This window comes from Homalodisca vitripennis, chromosome 3, assembly GCF_021130785.1.
Source record: "Homalodisca vitripennis isolate AUS2020 chromosome 3, UT_GWSS_2.1, whole genome shotgun sequence".
NCBI lineage: Eukaryota > Metazoa > Arthropoda > Insecta > Hemiptera > Cicadellidae > Homalodisca > Homalodisca vitripennis.
In genome coordinates this window covers 90287807-90308486 of record NC_060209.1, presented here as the reverse complement: position 1 = coordinate 90308486, position 20680 = coordinate 90287807, and the positions used below count along the sequence as shown (strand labels likewise).

At 35.5% G+C, this 20680-nt stretch overlaps 1 protein-coding gene across 5 annotated transcripts in view; it reads left to right on the top strand.

Moving 5' to 3' along the window:
* LOC124357168 (four and a half LIM domains protein 2) overlaps nt 1–20680 on the top strand; it is a 492077-nt gene that overhangs the window by 439343 nt on the left and 32054 nt on the right. Inside the window, exons 1-2 of one of the 5 annotated variants that reach the window (XM_046808683.1) lie at nt 3470–3612; nt 4183–4490. The exons of the other annotated variants lie outside the window; for them this stretch is intronic. Coding sequence (XP_046664639.1) covers nt 4262–4490 — 229 coding nt within the window. The 5' untranslated portion in view covers nt 3470–3612; nt 4183–4261. Of the gene's footprint in view, nt 1–3469; nt 3613–4182; nt 4491–20680 lie in introns of those variants that run through there. 5 annotated transcript variants of the gene reach the window in all.

Sequence of the window (20680 nt, the reverse complement as noted above, 5' to 3'; positions counted from 1 at the left end):
AGAACACAGCATTGTACTTTAGAGAAAGAGCCAGCATTAAGGATCGCTTTCTTGATTATTCCACCTTTCATCTGGGTGCTAGTTAAACACCGAACGTCTCCTCTGAGCAAGTTTTATCTTTTGGTGGGTTCCTGTTGAAGAACCAACAGCATTACTCCTGGCTTTGGGCCTGAAGGCCATCTTAGTCTGTCCCTCAAGTAATAAAATGAGTTTCAAGTTTCATCCTTATCCTGTTTGGTAGTTATTTTCTCCAATGCAACATTATGGTTAATTACCGTAATCCTGACGCCTTAGATTCAGGGATGGATTACTTTTTATCTTATTAAATCTCAAAGTGTATGCTATTTATTGGAGAATAACACATCATCATAAACTTGCAAAGTCCAAATTTCACCGATTTTGCGTCATTCATCAATTAAACTGCTCCAGTAGCTTAGTTCATGACCAACATCGGCAAACCACTTCGTGTGCATATAACGATACATAGACCTCTAAGAACGGTAGCCGATCGTCCTTCCAATGTATTTAACATATGAAATCCTACGATTACAACACCGATTGCTAAACTAATTCGACATTCTTCACAAGTGTTGTCCTTAATGACGAAACGTTAACATTGATGTATTCTATACGCTCTCCTCTGCGACATCAAAGAACCTGGGGTGGCGTCACCGACCCTGCCGCGTCGTTAACAATAATCCAAATTTGGCGAGGCCTGTCCTGACACAAATATAAAGTAAAGTGCGGTAGTGCGCGGTGTGAGAGGCCTTGCCGCCACCTTACCCGCCAGGTGTGCTGTCATCCTGCCCTACCGGACTGCCAATGTGGCCGTCATCATGCCATCAGCTGACACGTGTCATTGTCTATATCGTTGATACGCTTCTCGGTACTGCACTCGGCTTCTCAGAAGCCGTATCGTTAATTGGTTGCATTTTCATTCTGACGTGACACTCGCAGAGTGCCTGCCTTGTGTCCAACCGCTGTCCTACCACGCGCTAACAGTTACATGGTTTCTACAAATTGTCAATCTCACAGTCTCCTTTGTATGAAAAGATGTACAATGTGCATAGCCATTATCATGAAGCTCGTTAGATTACATGCTTTTACGGGTGGAATGACATTTTAAAATGTAAACCAACCAGACAAATCTAAATCCGATTGTTTACAATAATTGAAACACTAAAATATGCTCGTTTTAACCCGTAATATTATTTGTATTTTATACGTCTTTTAAGTACTGAACGTAGTCTGTACTTAAAATTAATACTTAAAGACTACATTTATTCAGATTATTTATTTATATTCAGATTATACCATACATTTTAAAACATTCTACTGTTTTAGTCGCAGATGTAAAAGTAAAATTCGAATCTTGATCTTGAAGGTGCTTTCGATATTTCAAATTTAAAATAGTTGTTATATGTTAACAACTTTTTAAACTATGACTAGGGAGGAACAAGAGCTCAAATAAAACAGAGATTAACCAACGGCTTGTGCAAGAGTGTTCTCTAGTAATTGCTAAATATTTTGCATCATTACGTTTTTCTGGCGCTTTACGTTCCTTGGTAGTATAAGGTACAGTATGTGTATAGATACCGAAAATAGCGTTGAGTTCGATTAGAAATAAATAATTGTGCTATCAGTAATATGTAAAAGTTTCACAACTGGTCCCTGAAATTCTTTCAATTTACGTATTGGAGTTCTCAGAACTCATTTAAAAGCATAAGAATAAACAGTACACACACACACACACACACACACACACACACACACACACACACACACACGTCGTTATATTTTTGAGAGGCTAGATGTGGATTATTATCACACTCTGACCTTCGGCACTAAAAGCTGCTCCCTCGTACAGGATATGTATGCCAACCTTTTCAAATTCCAATTAATTGTCTTTGTCTGCAAGATCCTCACTCACCCTGTATAGCCAATGAAACGTACTGTATTGTTTCAATTCAATAAACAATTTTGACAGTCATCCTCCTCTCAATTTTGTTTAGCTCCCAATACACAAGCTGGCTGCTTATTACTCGAGTACTACTCGTCTAAAAAACATGAATTGATGGTCCAAGGTCTTGTTTCCAATCAGATGAAGAGGGAATTGACCTTGAACGATCACGGCTTTTTCAACAAATGCCAATTCGTTGTAACACAGTTTCGCCTGCTGAGTGGCATAAGTTAACAATATATTGACACACATTGTGAGACCAGTCTTAATATTCATTCAATGAGAATTCAAGAATTCAATAAACTGACGTCGTTTAATATGAAATAATTACATAAATTTGTGTACCTCTTATAATAGCGTGACTTTAGGAAAGCATCCGATACCACCTTAGGCTACGGACATACCAAAGTCCTTTTCATATTTTTCAATATGAATGGAAGAGCTGTTTAGTAGTAGGCAAAGTGAGGCAAAACATTAGTGTTGGAATCAATCAACTTTTTTAGCAAGTGCCATTTATTACTAGTCTCATATCCGATAGCAGCTAAGAGAGTCTCACATTTTATTTGGACGTGGAAGAAAAATAGTTCATTAGCGGTACAACTAGCAGAGATACCCCTATAATGACAGCATTAATTTCAACCAAAACGTTATCTGCCACTTGAGCCACCAACATGGTACAAATGACTGTATTGTTAAAACCATCAATCCCTTGGATTAAGGATGCCTAACCATCGTTCTGACATTGCCCGCACCTTTTATTACACCCAAGATAACAGATTTGATTAATTACTTTTATTTTAAAGTATTTTATTATCTCTAATCCAAATCAGACCTAATGCATGCATAATAAAATTATTAAGAAATGTACAGATACCATGTCAAATCAATACAGCCTAACCGAGATAAAATGAAAATATGTTACAGTTATTTACATCTCAATTCTTTTGTATTTTTATATTTGTATCCTGTTTCTGTTTGTTGACAACACCTTTATTGATATTATATTATCTTTATGTATGCATTAAACCATTTTTATAAAATTAGGTGCCTTCTTTAGAAGTTTATGAACCAGATTTTATTCGCAAGGAAAAATCACAGACTTAATTGGTTGTTTCCCTCCCTCACCACAAATAAATTCAATTAATTTTTGTAGGAGGATTGCTTGACCTACTTGTTAAAAAGTAAGATTGACATTTATTTTTTTAATTAACATTAATTGTAATTAGTCGTTCATTTTGATACCTTCCATTGTAATCTTTAATTATGGGGGTAAGAAATCTTCAAATGAATAGACAAAATATAAAAAATTATAAAAATGCAATGTATTAAAGGCATAATACGCTTTTAATACGAATCTAACTCCGTTCATTATTTTTCATGTTTTGAAAACAATTAGATCTTCATTTTCCGTGTTCCAAATTCCCTCTCTGACCTCGACCTCCAATGTCAGTGTTATCAAGAGGTCACAATCAGCGGGTTGCTGTAGTATAGTACCACTATCGATGTGTTGGGGCAGTACAGGTCCGTGCCTCCCGCGGCCCACTATTGCGCATGCGCCGACACTGTCACTTCCACTTCCCGTTTCCATGTGCTTGTTCTCTTCCCTTCTCCAGTTCAGTTGTGTCGTGTACCTCAACCCGTCAAGTATTGTGGTAGGTAGCGCTGCCGACAGGTCGCTAGACGCGCTTTATGAATATTGCTATTTATACAAATCTTATAGCAATATTAAATAAATAATTTCAAATAATTCTTTGCTGACTTAACTCTTAAATCTAATTTTGTTCATATTTTATCTTATATCATTAAATGACCATACTGTGTATAAGAAAACTCTGTAAATAAATAATAAAACTATAAATTAACAGGTTAAGCATATTTATAAGCAAATATTTTTCGTAATCAGTCATTTCTTTGGTAACCTGTTTAAAATATTATATTTTATACAACAAAATTTAATTAATTTCCCTTACCTTTTTCGATAAAACCTTTTAAAACATCAAAATCTGCGCGTTATCACTCCAAAATAGTTTTTAAAAATCGGTTTGTGTGACAGTTAAAACTAAACCACTTAATTTTTGTGTAACCATTTCTAAAAATTGGCAATTAATGTACAAAAAATAACTCTATTGTAATTTTTAAGTCAGTTTCGCCCAAATAAATATCCAGTAGTGTGAAGCGGTTATTTAGCGACTTGTCGGCTTCATAGCAGAAATTATTTATAGTTGCCGGAGTTGAAGTGGCTCAGATCACCTCTTAAGAGTTAGAACTTAAACAGACGTATCGAAAAGTGAGTAGAGGAGAATGGCTACCGACGTGTTGACCAACAAGCTGGAGACCACGCTCCACATCACGCGCACGGTGGGCGACGACAGGATCAAGAAGGCTAAGGAGAATAACGAGGATATCGCGGTCCTCTCCACCTTCCTGCCGCCGAGCCTTGCAGACGCCGAGACCCAGGCCAAGACTGCGGCCTTCGTCTGTGCCCTCGGCCCCAAGTGCATCTTAGGAGACCCCAAGAAAACTACCCCAGGTGCTCACTTAAACATTTCTTCCGCAGTAAAGAAATACTAATGTAATATTTAAATAGTTTACAAAAACACATTTTATTGATTTTAAACGTGGAAAAGTCGTTAAATTGATGATCAGGGACTGCTTACTTAAAAATCAATGCTCTCTATCTTTATCGGATTCAGGCCATTCGAGTGAACTGGTCTGAAAAAATTACGTGGACCTCAAAAATGTCTTGTCTAAATGAAAATAAAATGATCATGATTATAAATTACTCTACTCCATATCAATAGGAAAGAGCACATTGCGTAATTTAACTAGTAAGTAAGTAACGTCTTAATTGCCAATGTAAAACATTGCTGCGGCTGATAATTTTGTGAATAATTTGAAAGATCAAGTCCAAAGCTGTAGGTGATACACAGATCACATTGTACACGATCTCTTTCCTTTGCTGTTTAAAAATTGTGTATTTCCACTGTCAGTTGTTTTACGTCATTTAGTGTTTTGCTTTTGTTAATAAGGTTCTTAAGTAATATCGGTTGAAGGGTATGATTAAAAAGTACTCTAGCAAATACCTTGAAAGACACATTAAACTAACAATCAAACAGAAAATAAATTTATAAATGTATTCTTCAGCTATTTAGCTTACGTGACGTAAGTTTAGAACCGCTTTAATTTTCGAGACTCATCGGTTATTCCTAATGTTTGACAAATCTGTTGAACGACATGTTTTAGGAGTGTAAACACATTAAGCATCGAGGTCGTCAGTTTCACTGAACAAAAGGAAAAGCTTTTACAGGATTAAAGGCTTTCCCAATAAGAACAGGGCCACGGCATTGATCGTGAATTTGACGGATGATAAATGACCGAACGAGGAAAGTTTCTTGGGAGCGGCAAATATAAATCTAGCTCCTGTCTCTAACTGCTTTACAATTACCGTTCCCAATAACTTTGTCCCCTGTTTGCAAACGATTTGTCTTTGGTCTTGCAGTGAAATGTTAAAAGCGTTATTTTAAATAAATTTAAAAAAAGTTATTTATGCGGCCCACAGCTCAGAAAATGTGAACGTGATTCCAGTGGTTTTAGCGCGGCTGAACCCTAACTCGGGAAGATTTCCAAGCATTGCTCAGCACTGTATACCGTGTTTCTTTAAAATGCAATGCTAGAATAAGTATTTTATGAAATTTAGTAAAATCACATCTTTATTTCAATTACATCCATTTTTTCGTTAACAGCTGTTTTGTTTAAACCCGTTGCGTATCAAATATAAAAGGTTAATATTTAAAGAGCCACAAATGCACTACTTCTCATCATTATTTTTCGAACTTCTGTAATATTTTATTCCTGCTAGTCTAAAATCATTTTCAGTTTTATCTTGAAATCAATCCTTTTTAAATTTAATTAAATATTTTCTTCTTCATTGGTACTCAGAAGTAAACATATATCTCAGACGAAATCTTTTAAAAGTGCAATTTTAAAAACATGGTGTCCCCAACCTCTGCCCCTCCCTAATTTGTGGAATAAACAAGCTCGTGTAATACAGTGTAACTAATAATAACCACACATTTTACAATATAAACTTATAGTTGTGCGATGTCTCTCGAAATCAAAGTTTTCCTCTTCAGGTGACTCCACAAGTATATATTTATATTGATATATGTACTTGTTATTAGATACATGAAATTCTCCATTTTTGATTACTTCAAGCTTATAGCTTATCCAAATCAATTCAAAATGAAAGGTTCATGTAAAATTTGAAAAGTGATTAAAGTAAATTTGTTTTAAGTGTCCATCTACTCACAAGCATAATAAGAATATTATATATTCTCAAGTAACGTAGCTGAAAAGTTTGTATCTTGTCACCACCAAATTGTTTGTGTTACAAAGTTATATTACATTAGTTCGACATTAAAAAAACCTATTAAATAGATAGGTTAATTTATGAACATATTGTCGTATATGCTATTGGGTAATTTTCTCCCATATGTTTAGTTGGATTCTCCAAAGTTTGATATATGTGCAGCCTCATGCCTGCCTGTATTTTCAATATAGTGGGTTTCACAGTAAGTGTTACTATTGAATAATAATACCAAATTTCTAATGGAACCTTGAAGAACATAACGTTAACGATGCAAATTTTGTTATATCACATTTACAAGCCAGACAGATCATGAAAATGCGTTTAAATTATTGGCCCGTATATGGGAATGCTACCCATCATATAATGTTTGCTGTTAGTAGGTTTTATGTTTAAATATAATGATATCGTAGTGACAAGAAATACATGAGAACTGGACGGGATTTGTTAATGCTTACCTTCTTACACTAACTTATGTTTATAAAAAGTGCCTAAAAATAACATACTTTAAATTCACAAACTAGACATTGTATTTCTCCATTTCCTCCACAACAATGGTATTTTGGAATCTCTAGACTGAGACGTAATTTATATGCAGATATGGTTTATGTCATTTAAATAATTTTAGAAACTATGAATGGTGAACCTTTAATATAGATTATTTAAATCTACTTGTAGGCTAAAGTATTATTTTTAAGATAAAATTAAGTTTTGTTTGATAACGATTTTTGACATATTTTTGTAAATGTGAATTAGTGTTAAATGCCTAAATTCTTCCGCATCAGAATATTAAGTTTATATATATATAAAACATCCATATATACGGAACGTAACCTTTGAACGAGTTTAGATTCAGAAAATCTGTTTATCCAAGTTACAGGTCTGGTATAACTCATCTGAATATATATTCTTGCGATAAGGCTAGAAGCTTAATTGAAACCGGCTTTTTACTACAAAGCTTACGTCACTTCAGCTTGAGTCACCGCCATATCTCAGATCTACAGGTTGTGAGACCGGTCTGCCTCGCTAGTTTCAAATTAATGTTCCGTTCCTCTCATCTTGTCTGTCTGCTAAAGAAAATTTAATGAATATAAGTATGTAGGCTCTGAATTCAAGACTGGTCTAGGTGTCACATTTTATGAAAAAAAAAAAACATTTTTTACACTGCGTCACTTCTTAAAACGGAATCCACAACTAAACAAAAGCCAGGATTCGCTTTAAAAGCGTATACAGTGGTCCTTCAGTTTAATTTAAAACTGATTAGTAAAACATTAACAGGCTCATGATTTGACACGTGTCATTTTTTCTTTCTATTAAACTAATGCCCTATTTCATTTTATACGATTATTTATTTAGGATACCTGTATGTTTAAAATTAATGTAAATTTCACTACCATATATACTACACAATGAACTGCTCATACAGCCAGCTGATCAAGAGTTGATAGCACCGGAGCTTGGCTAGCGTGCACATATGAACCAAGTCAAAACTGAAGCCCTATTCTCACAAAAGTTGCTTAACGTCATACTGTGCACTGTAGCCTACACAATGAACTACTGATCAAGAGTTGATAGCACCGGAGCTTGGCTAGCGTGCAGACACGAACTAAGTCAAAACTGAAGCCCTATTCTCACAAAAGTTGCTTAACGTCATACTGTGCACTGTAGCCTACACAATGAACTGCTGATCAAGAGTTGATAGCACCGGAGCTTGGCTAGCGTGCACATACGAACTAAGTCAAAACTGAAGCCCTATTCTCACAAAAGTTGCTTAACGTCATACTGTGCACTGTAGCCTACACAATGAACTGCTGATAAAGAGTTGATAGCACCGGAGCTTGGCTAGCGTGCAGACACGAACTAAGTCAAAACTGAAGCCCTATTCTCACAAAAGTTGCTTAACGTCATACTGTGCACTGTAGCCTACACAATGAACTGCTGATCAAGAGTTGGTAGCACCGGAGCTTGGCTAGCGTGCAGACACGAACTAAGTCAAAACTGAAGCCCTATTCTCACAAAAGTTGCTTAACGTCATACTGTGCACTGTAGCCTATACAATGAACTGCTGATCAAGAGTTGATAGCACCGGAGCTTGGCTAGCGTGCACATATGAACCAAGTCAAAACTGAAGCCCTATTCTCACAAAAGTTGCTTAACGTCATACTGTGCACTGTAGCCTACACAATGAACTGCTGATCAAGAGTTGATAGCACCGGAGCTTGGCTAGCGTGCAGACACGAACTAAGTCAAAACTGAAGCCCTATTCTCACAAAAGTTGCTTAACGTCATACTGTGCACTGTAGCCTATACAATGAACTGCTGATCAAGAGTTGATAGCACCGGAGCTTGGCTAGCGTGCACATATGAACCAAGTCAAAACTGAAGCCCTATTCTCACAAAAGTTGCTTAACGTCATACTGTGCACTGTAGCCTACACAATGAACTGCTGATCAAGAGTTGATAGCACCGGAGCTTGGCTAGCGTGCAGACACACGAACTAAGTCAAAACTGAAGCCCTATTCTCACAAAAGTTGCTTAACGTCATACTGTGCACTGTAGCCTATACAATGAACTGCTGATCAAGAGTTGATAGCACCGGAGCTTGGCTAGCGTGCACATACGAACTAAGTCAAAACTGAAGCCCTATTCTCACAAAAGTTGCTTAACGTCATACTGTGCACTGTAGCCTACACAATGAACTGCTGATAAAGAGTTGATAGCACCGGAGCTTGGCTAGCGTGCAGACACGAACTAAGTCAAAAACTGAAGCCCTATTCTCACAAAAGTTGCTTAACGTCATACTGTGCACTGTAGCCTACACAATGAACTGCTGATCAAGAGTTGGTAGCACCGGAGCTTGGCTAGCGTGCAGACACGAACTAAGTCAAAACTGAAGCCCTATTCTCACAAAAGTTGCTTTAACGTCATACTGTGCACTGTAGCCTATACAATGAACTGCTGATCAAGAGTTGATAGCACCGGAGCTTGGCTAGCGTGCACATATGAACCAAGTCAAAACTGAAGCCCTATTCTCACAAAAGTTGCTTAACGTCATACTGTGCACTGTAGCCTACACAATGAACTGCTGATCAAGAGTTGATAGCACCGGAGCTTGGCTAGCGTGCAGACACGAACTAAGTCAAAACTGAAGCCCTATTCTCACAAAAGTTGCTTAACGTCATACTGTGCACTGTAGCCTATACAATGAACTGCTGATCAAGAGTTGATAGCACCGGAGCTTGGCTAGCGTGCACATACGAACTAAGTCAAAACTGAAGCCCTATTCTCACAAAAGTTGCTTAACGTCATACTGTGCACTGTAGCCTATACAATGAACTGCTGATAAAGAGTTGATAGCACCGCCGGAGCTTGGCTAGCGTGCAGACACGAACTACGTCAAAACTGAAGCCCTGCTCTCACTATATTTGACGTGCGATCTTTTTTGATTGGGACCTTATAATGTAACGCTGCATTGCGCCGAGGCAACATGATCCTGTACCTTCCATCGTATCGTGTAATGTATTTTACTAGCCTACGTACGTAATATGAGCGCTTTTTTTCAGATGTATAACACAGTTTTTATAGTAAATGGTTCTACCGATGTTTTTTTTTTCTACCTAGTAGTATATGGATATGTTTAGTTATTTTATTTTATTATTATAAAACTATATGAAATATTAGCCGATGAGAATTTCACTTTCAGTTCAAAGCAATCCCTACCTACAAACATATACCCAAAAAATCAATCTGTATTACCAACTCCGAATAATTTTCCCCTTCATCCTATTTAGATATTTTTTATTAAAGCATATTCCCATATACAATTTGAAACTATCTACTAAATACTTGTGTGAGTAGTCAAAATCAAAAATTTTGTAAATTTATGTGCAGAATAAAATGGTTGTAAGTATAAATGATAACGTAAAATAAAAACTAAATATATCTCAAATTTTAAAGAAAATTTCGAACATTTTAGACATACTAGTACGATATATTTGTTTAACTCCTTAAGTTTTAAACTCTATAAACCCAAAGTATAAACTTATCTAAAAAGATTTCTATAACATTTATAAATGTTTAAGTAAAGTTTATTTTGCAATCAGATTATGATAGATAATCAGTGAAGTATTTGTACAAAATGTATTTTGAAATGCAATACAAAAATCTGTTATACGAAATAAAAATCTTTAAGTAAAATTGTACATTTTTATACTGAAAAAATAATACCGTCATATCATAGGCTAGAGACCAAGATCACTATTCGTTCGGGATTTTTCCTGAAAGCGAACAGAAGCGTCAAAATTTGTCTTATTTTGCTTTCGTTATAAATATAATAAAACATTAAATATTAATTAAGTAAGTACTAAATAGTAACTAATCACGGTTTAATTCATGGTAATTGAATGCCCCCGAATCAGAGATTTCATATAATGTTATGCCTTTGCATTTCTCTCTGCCATATGCGAAATTAGCAAACACTCTTGATATCTTATAATGATGGTATATACTATAAAACTATCCAAAAAAGAATCTACATTTCTACCTAATGCATTTTCCGATTTACCGCTGCAAAACCATCAAATGCAACCGTGAACCTCAATGAAGAAGGATATATTTAGAATATTATGGTGGAGTTGGATGCTGTTGTTAACCTTTATTAGACATTCAGTTGTGCAATGATACATGTGCCACAGGAGTGCAAGTGAGTATAATATAGTTTGTTTTGACTGCAGCATACTCTGGAAGTCAGCTAGCCTACTACTAATTCCAAATAGAACTAGATATTAACTTCGCAGCCTTCAGCAAGTCCTCCACGACTAGGCAATAAATATGACTGACATTTACACAGTAAAAAGTGTTATAGCACCAGTAGCAGTAAACGTGTACGCAACGATGTTTATGCAAACGTATCGTTTCAAACATGCAAAACACTCGTAAACGAGAATAATTCGTAGTATATAAAACGACGAATAAGATTAAACTTACGAACTAAATTTACTCTTTTTTGAAACAAGAAAGTGCTGTTTTTATATTTTCAACAAATTTGCTATGAAACGCCTACTTTATTTCTATATTTGTGTAATTTTAAAATCTATCACAACTCTAAAAACCTCTTTAACTTAACATAAAAGTTCAAAAATACAGGTAGTACTGTTTTATATTGTTTAATTGAGAGGGAAATTTCATATAAGTAAAACAAATGTGATTGCATCACGTTTATTGCTAGAATTTGGCACCGAAGATTACAGTTTCTCAACGCCTTAACATAAATATCTCAGCGCCTCGTCCATCCTCAAGAACAAGACATTTACGTCATGTGTTGGCTCCATGTTGACAGCGCTTGCACATGTCTGCCAGTAATCACTGTAGACACCAGCAGAACATGTATCGACGTTACAGGATCTAAAATAATACTTTTTGGTGGCTTAGTCATATTTCATCCTCCCAAAGATAAGGGAAGAGTGACACCTAATATGTTTGAATCCTAATTGTTAAGACCGTTTTTTAAGATCTTGGTAGAAGAATTAGACTTTCCAGATCTGACTTTAAGAATTGTGGAGTAAATAATTCCAATGAACCTATATCTTTAAACTTACTTAGGTTAGACGTATTTATAAATAACCTTTGGTCCTTTGAAACAATGTTATATGCGATCATAATAAGGGTCGATTATTTCTACTAGGTTAATTATTAAAAATAATAATTAGTCAACTTGATATTCCTTGATTTTTACGCTTTCCAATCACTTATATAGAATAAAACTAAACTATGTAATTTTACAAGTGATTGATTTTTTAAGCCGAATATCGAGCGTGGTCGAAGTAGATACCTCTAGTTTTCTTAGTCTTCTCCTTTAATAAAAACGTTTAAAATGAGGTGTCACGAGTTCGTCACAATTTAAAGTTACGTCTCGAGAGAAATGGGAGAAAGTTACGAATGGGAGAATACTACCCCAACCACAAAATGTATTAATTTAATTATTAACATCGTTAAATTTTTGTCTGTACTCGTTCACATACTTAGATGGAACCGTGTCGTTTGAGAACTCAATACTTGTATAGTGGATGCTATAAAAGTTAGTAAAACTATGTGTTTCGCTGACAGTTGTTTTCCTTTCCGATTTAGTGAAACTAGCACGAAAGTTACGTAATTTATTTTCTCTTCTTTAACATTTACTATATGATATATTCCTTATTAGGTATTAATCGCAAAATTAATACATGCCTAAATTTTATTCCTCCAAAGCATTAAATTTGGTTAAGAGTCCCGTTCCGATTAATCTATGAAATATAAACAGATTAACTGCAGTAAAAAGTTTGTTTTCTTGATACATGGAAAAAATTAATAATATTTTGTTCAGCCACTGAAGTGGTAGCAAGACGTTATTTAAATCTGATTTTATGTGTTGTCAAAGTTGGGATACGATCTAATGGTGACATCTTTAGATCAATTCGGTTTTCAGTAGATTTAACGATGCATTTTTAAAGATGAAACTAATTGTTGAATGTGAAAATCTTACAGCCTCGACAAACTTTGTTGATATGACTGAACAGCTAAATGCGACTTTTTCACACGTTACTGTCAGACAGTTTTAGAGTTTTGTAGTCAAGAACTTTAGATTATTGGAATAGAGACCTGAATGCCGGGGTTGGTATCACTTGTTCGACTCTGGTATCTTGAAAGAGTGGTACTAGAGAAGATGCTGAAGTTGGCATCACTAGTTCGACTCTGGTATCGATTAATGTTTCTGCAGTTTAGCAACTCGTCCCGCATGTGTCGTCGATGTCATCATCAAGAATAGCAACTTCGCCTGTTATATCTCCTACAAAAAAATGTATGCGTCTGTAGTTTCTCCTCGCTTTCTTATTAATTAGACCTAACTTATGATCCAAACTTTCTACAGTCAAGTACGTATATACGTAGTCACCTTAGCGAGTAGTTCAAAGTTCTACTACTCTTTTATTTCGTGTTTTCCTTGATCCACTGGAGGAGGGTACAGCCTTGTGGAAATCGAAGAAACTGGATCTGTTAGACGTGAATCTTCATGGTAATACCATTAGTCTCGGTCATCAGCTTCCTCGTGAAGGAACACGACCTGTATTTCGCCGAGTCAGTGAGGAACTGATAAGAAAGGAAGTTCAACCTTCGAAATTAAAAATGGTGATTGATGACAAAGAAAGGTCTTGAACTGAACCTTGGACATGAGTGGAGGCGTTGTACCGCAGCGCCGCTGCTTCAAACTAGTAGGTTAAGACAAGTCCAAACCAAGACGTACGAAAAAACTATATAACCTGAATAACGTGTGATACTCTCTATGCATGAGTATTAAAGGCAGGATCGAGTCCTTTTTTTGAAAGTACAGCTCTCATTTCTCACTTTTTCACTATAAAACTTTTAATTTTTGTCATGGGATTCGTATGAAAATATTTTTATTTACACTATACTAATATATAGTTCTAAGCAAAGGAGTGGACAATGACAGGTAAAATAATGTTAGCCTACGGTATATAAAGTTTTGACTCCTTTTCAAAACGAACTTTCTTATGTTGCATCACACTACTCGATAAGCTTGTTTGTTTCGATATAATGAAAAGTAATTTAACTGATATTGATACAAAATAGAAAGTAATGATGAAAGTTCGGCGTGACGTCCTCTGGCAAATTACCGTTGTATATAGTACGTCACATTCCACTACCCGAGTGTACGCCAGACCGCGGCTATTTACGACGTTGGCCCCAGTTTGATGGACGGGTATCAATTGTTCTGTCGTAATCTGTTGTGAGCGCGCACAGACAATCAATTCAGTTGGAGTTTGATTTTGAGATGGTGCATTGCGAAAGTGAGTTCGTGTAACGTTGTGATTTATGTTAACCCTGTAATGAACAGTTCATAGTAATCCATTGTTACTTTCGGTGCAAAGGTGTTAAAGTGTCGTAGTGGTCAGTGCCTTTCAATTACACAAATCGTTACAAGGCTAAAGAATATACGATTGCGTAATTGTTTCATTGCTAAGTGCTCCATTTTACACTTTCTTCTTGGAATCTAAATCTCTCTCGGTTGAAATCGCCTGTACTTTCCCCAGTTGACTCCTCTTTCTATCTGAACAATTATGCCGACTTTCGAGATGAAGGTCGACACGGAGGACAAGTCGAAGTTCGAGATCTCCATGAAGGAAAACCAGATAGAGCGGATCGTGCACTCTGAAGGTATGCCAGACGATGAGAAGACAGACGATCACGCGTACCTCTCCAAGTTCTACGCGCTGGAAGAGTGCGATGCAGCGTTGGCAGCGAAGATATTGGCATTTGAATGCAGCGCTGCAGAAAACTGCACTTTAGGGAACCCTAAAGATCGAACTCCAGGTGCGAAAGCTAGAACACTTATAGATTAGTAATACATTGAGTACTAATGAATTATACTTTTCGTGATTTTGAATTAATGGCAATTTTGTGACGATTACAGGAGGACTAGCAGTGCTTATATTGTTTCTATTGGTCACGTCTAGACGTTTTATGTCAGTAACTGGTCTACAACATTCGATAGTGATACGCTAGACCCGCTAATTTTAGTTTCTAAGTTTGGCCGTCGGATGCCGCTTCCAATAACACTTTGTGTTCTGCATTTACAACGGTTTACAATTTACTGCGATGGCTGATCGTGGCCTATTGTAACAAGTAGCCTGGTAAAGATTGTGGTGTGTTGGAACTTGTTCTGGTGGCGTGTGGTAAATAGTAGAAATGACTCCTTAGCCAAACATTCGACTGTTAACATACTACTTCCAGTAATTTTAACTGTTAATAATTCATATTTATTCACTTTCCATTGTAAGCAAGCGACAATAAACGGAGGCCTAGAGAAAACTCGGTATTGCTAAGAAGACTTCATACACTTTTCAAATACAAGACACGAATTTTGTTAAATTAGTCTCTGTAGACAATGCAAACCAATAGCTTTAAGAGGTATTCAACTGTTTACTACCCATTAAAGTGCATGAGTAATCTGCACTGTTGTCTGCGCTGTGCAGTGCCGTACCAGTTCCTAGAAAACTTCGCTAAGATAAAACATGCAATTTGGTCATAACTTTCAAAACAACTTCAGTGTTCCGAGTGCCTTCGTCATGGAACAAGTACTCCTCATTATTGATACTTTTATCATTGTATTTTAACTTAATTTGACATTTTAAGAGACCTGAAGAAAGATTTACGTACAGGTTGATCATAATATCCGACCTTTATGGTGATTTCTTAGTGGAGTTAAGAAATTAAAATTGTAAAATTATACTCGATCAATGAGACCTACATGACACAAAGCTTTCATAATTTTTAATTATGACTTTCTTTTGTGACATATCTTTGAAAAATTTACAGTTATTCAAAAAGAAATATTTATTTTTGAATAACCGGAGTAGCATTACAAAGGTGATATTTTAACAAGACTTCTTAACAATGTTGTATGTGTTGTTTATGAACCCCACGGTAGACCCTGTTAAAAGTACTCACGTCAAAAATCTCTATATGTCTTCTTGTCGAGGGGTTCAATGATAACAGCGGAATAAAAACTTAATCTTAAACATAAACACTTAATCCCCATTAGCATTAAGCATATTACAATGAAGGTAGCGCCTAAGAAGAGATTTACAGTAACACGGAGGATCTCAGGGATACGTTTTGGCTTTTTATGATTTGTATTTATGAAAATAAACTTCAATGCCAATCATCTGCGATTGTTTTATGGATTTTATGACATCGTATAGAGTATCCGGCAAATATATTTAACTATCATAACGCTGAGTAAATGTAATGTAACTAATCAAAGTACACAATTATCTAGTTTATTAGTTGCTTCAAATTTAAAAATTTCTCCAGTTGCTCCAAGAATATTTAATTATAACACTGATTACGCCCTAACTCTCTTAGCCCTAATTTCTTCTGTTAAAATAAGACATTCTTTACTTTTTCACTGTTATTGACGTAAACGTTAGCAATGTGATATTCTATATGGTATTCAATAAGTATGCCAATCGCGAGAAAAGTCAGGCAAAATGTAAAACATTAAATTTCTTTATATTTGAGTAAAAATTTAAACATGTTTTAGATTTACAAATTTTATCACGTAAAAAAGTGTTACAAACGTATATCAATATTTTTGTACTAACAAACTATTTTTTCACAGGTACGTATCCTGAACAGACTGCAATTGAGTAAGTAATGCATCGCTTATCAGGGAGAACCTATGTTTATCAAGGAGAGATATATTGTTTCGTTGCCACCCTAGAATGAGGAGGACAGCATTTAACTGTTTCGTTGGTGGTTATTCTGCTAAAATTCAGCATTTTGTCGAATGGCTTTATAAAAAACCGTTCTAAATAATAATCTATGTTACAGCAGATAATAAGCTGTGGGGTTTACATATATTATGAGCATTAAATACGAGTTATAATCACAATAAAGTAGAGGGATTACTACCATTAACACTAACTTGCTGATGCTGGCAAAATGAAACAGCGAGCTTAGACAGCAAAACTACCGTATAATAGACCGCTAAAGTTTGGTTTAACAAAGCCCACAGCGCAATACCACCCCACCCCCACACCTCACCATGTTGTTGTGGTATCATCATTTGTCTGATAAGTGTGAAAGGGATTTGTCTCATTAGCACGTTGATGACACCTGGCTCATCGCTTGTAAATATCATCACCCACCTCTCCTCGCTTTCATTCCTCTATCTAACTTGTTTTCTTATATTTTTGTATCGTGTCGTTTCTTAATAAGTTATTTATATTAAAATTTATCTACATCTGCATTGTAAAGTATTGTATGTGGAACTCGTTTAAACAACTTACTCGGATCAAAAAGTATAGATACTCGAGTTTGAAAGTTAACCACAAACTAACTAGCAGAACTACAATAATGGAAGTTACATTAACATTTAGTTTGTTTATATACCGCCGAACTTCCGAGGCAACACCGCTCTGGGCAGTCTGGCGGTTTGTGTCTTCTAACGAGCAGCTACCGGCACTGATAAATTAACAAAACGTTTTGAAATACATGTGGGCTCAAAACGAAACATTTTAAACGGTTTTTTACAAAATTAAACGCCCAAGACTTTAAAATCGATACAACTTTACCTATAATAAAATTTTTGGACCGCCTGCGCCGTACCAGGTTAGAATAAAACTTTAATTTAATAACAATTTTTTTTCTTATAGTTCTAATATTCTAACCATTCAGACTCAAAACCAGTACACTTGTGCATATCTTGTATACACATTTGGTCTTAATCAGATCATGAGTTTCAATGCTATGAATCTTTATAGTTCAGATTGGTTTAAATGTGTCAACAACTTATTCAAGTGCTATAAATTCTAACAATAATAGTCTTTTTTGTGTTGACTTGAGAGATTTCAGATATTTGCTTCCACTAGGTGTTAAAAAACTAAATAGCTTGCTTATCATATTTATTTTACTATTTCATAATTATTTTTGAAAGAGGTACAAAATATTTCGTTAGTATATTATACGACGGTGGTTCTAGTTCCAATAACTGACAATGTAAACTTTAGTGTTGTTAGTTTATTCACACTTTAGAAGAAAAAATTAATTCCTTTAGATGACATAATTTAAAATGTATTAATATTATTTATTTATTTATTATTTATTAATTCATATTAATTTAACATCATTTTAAAATAATTACTCTACTAGAAAAAGTCTATTTTGAGTACTTAGCCGAACCAGAAATCATCTAATATATTTGACTCGATTTGCCCATGCCTCCAAATCAGGCACATTTTCATGTACGTACAATGTATGTCTCCACATACTACATAAATTGTAAATGGCGTTTCCTATCATTCCCAACAGTTCTTCTATACATAAATAAATACACCTGCTATAGTTGGAAAATTGTAATATTCTGGCCTCTGTAAATTCCAATATACTGTGCCTTTAATTTCTTTTCAAAAAAATTTCACGTTTTGTGCATTTGCTTAGAAAATAAATTGTTACATATTTATAGCATAAATGAAAATAATAATGAAGATTTTATACCTTCCAACCGTCTTTCTAGTAAGATTGTATGAAACTTAAAAACGGTATGTTCTAATATCTTTGACTTGTACTTTGCCCGAATAAATGTTTGTTTCGGCTTCTGCAATGCATTGAGATTAAAATACCGTGATTGATTATCCACTGTCGCCGCTCCACGAGACTCGCTGTCCTCCCTTGGCATGAGAAATGGACAGCTGGTCCGTGTTCTGTTGGCAACAACAGCGCAGTCTAGTTGTCGATGATGAAAGCTTGTTTTGATATGTCCTGTTAGTTGGCAAAGTATAAACATGTTTGATTGCCGGACCGCACCATTAGTTTCCTTTCAGTTCGTAAATGGTGAGATATTCGGTGACAATTCGGCAGCTTGCTTTCTTACCATTTTTGTCCAGGCTAATGCTTCGAGTCAGATGACGAGATCCTTGGAACCGATCGCTGTTTTATTATAAAGCGAAATTAAAATTCTATTTTTATTATTTAAAAATGGAAAAGTTTAGAAAGATTCTGTTTGTACCGGTTTGCAACACTGTAATTCATTGCACATTATAATCATTGCTTGATTATAATACAAATAAGTTATGAGACAATTGTTAACTATACCAATGGCCTATATAGTAAACACTAAAAAAATAAAAAAAAACAAATATTTTAGCGTTACATACTTTAAATATAACATAACCATTAAGTCATTAACATGGAAATAATGTATCGTTTATCTTTTACATCGCATTTTTTCAATCAGAAAATCTTTAAATAATGATTTAAATAACTTATTGTTACAAAAACAAAATACATTTTCTACCAAATTCGTCTAGTCTTGAAAGATGAACAAAATTTTTAACTTCCATAATATTCTTTGTTTGAAATTTATCCTTGATGATAAATGATTTGACAAAATAACAGAATCGTGGACATTTTCAATCGTTTACGTTACATATCCTCATGTATATACTTGATGTTTTAACGTGCATGGCGTCAAGTTTCATCAACATGTATTGATTTGTGTTTGCATAACCTCGTGACTTTTTGACACCTGAAGAAGGGGATAGATTTCAATACTCGAAACGTGGTGTTCTGTTTTGTAACAAATAACGAAGGCAAATGTTATACTGGTTTATTTCTAATCAATAATTTTGCTATCAATTCCCTAATACGATAAATTTTAAATATCACTCCGTTAAAATTATATCGTCATTGAATGGTCTACTACTACTACAACTACAGGTAGCTTGGTGTGAACACTCCGGTATACTACTCTACTGTCGGCCTGCACGCGAACACCCCCGCCTCTTCTCGCCTAGCTGTCGACCTACATATTACACTGTTACTGGACACTTTGTTTACACTCCTATCTCGTGTTGCGTTCCAGTTCTGCAATGGTCAACAGTCTTAGCGTGTAAACTCTTCAGTCCATATATTTACAGTGGCCTGGATAAATAACATCATTGCCGTTAATACAACTGCGCCGTGGTTCACGGCCAACTCACTGTTTGTGTATGGTATCAATTTTTTTGTTGGATGAAAATAAAATATTTTTTACTAAGGATCTAATTTAGTTTGCCACACTTTTAGAAATTTAACCAAACATTTTGTTGTCAGTATTGGCACCACTGAATCGTCTCATAGATTTCGATGCCTAAACTTTAAATGTACGATCCTGTTTTTTCGAATACTGATTTTCGCTGTCCCATTATCACCGTGATTGGTTTTTCCTGTCAGATACCCTAACTGGTAAATGTTAAAGAAAACTCATATAGTAGGAGTTCGGACGTTTGCCATCCTTATATGTTACATGAAATATAACTCTACGTTTCGCTAAATGTCTCAAATCCTACTATTCAAATCATCCATCATTGATAACAAACTTACAAAACACAAACTCATAACGTTTTCAATTCCGTATTACTAAATGTGATGAGATGGAAACTGTAGCTGAAGAGGCTGATTAGTAGAAACGTCAAATTAAGAGCCGACTGTGATTGCACAAATGTAGGTCGCGTCGTAAAAGGCGTGCGCTTTGAAAATAGAAGCAAAGTGGCAAAGTGTGTAATTTTAGCGATCTCCCCCCTCCCATGTATAGGTCAGGCGGGTCATCAGTACATCAGCTGTGACTGGCGACCGGTCAGCTGACATTGACAAACGATCAGCTGCAGACTGCGATGACGTCAGTTCTTGTCTATGATCGATATCTAATTGGAGAGACAGGAAGCGACGCCCAGCGTGCTGGAGGAATTAATGATGCCTTATCCACCCACTGTACTACAGAAGACAGGCAGTCACGAGAGTAGACAATTCGGTTGTCTTTG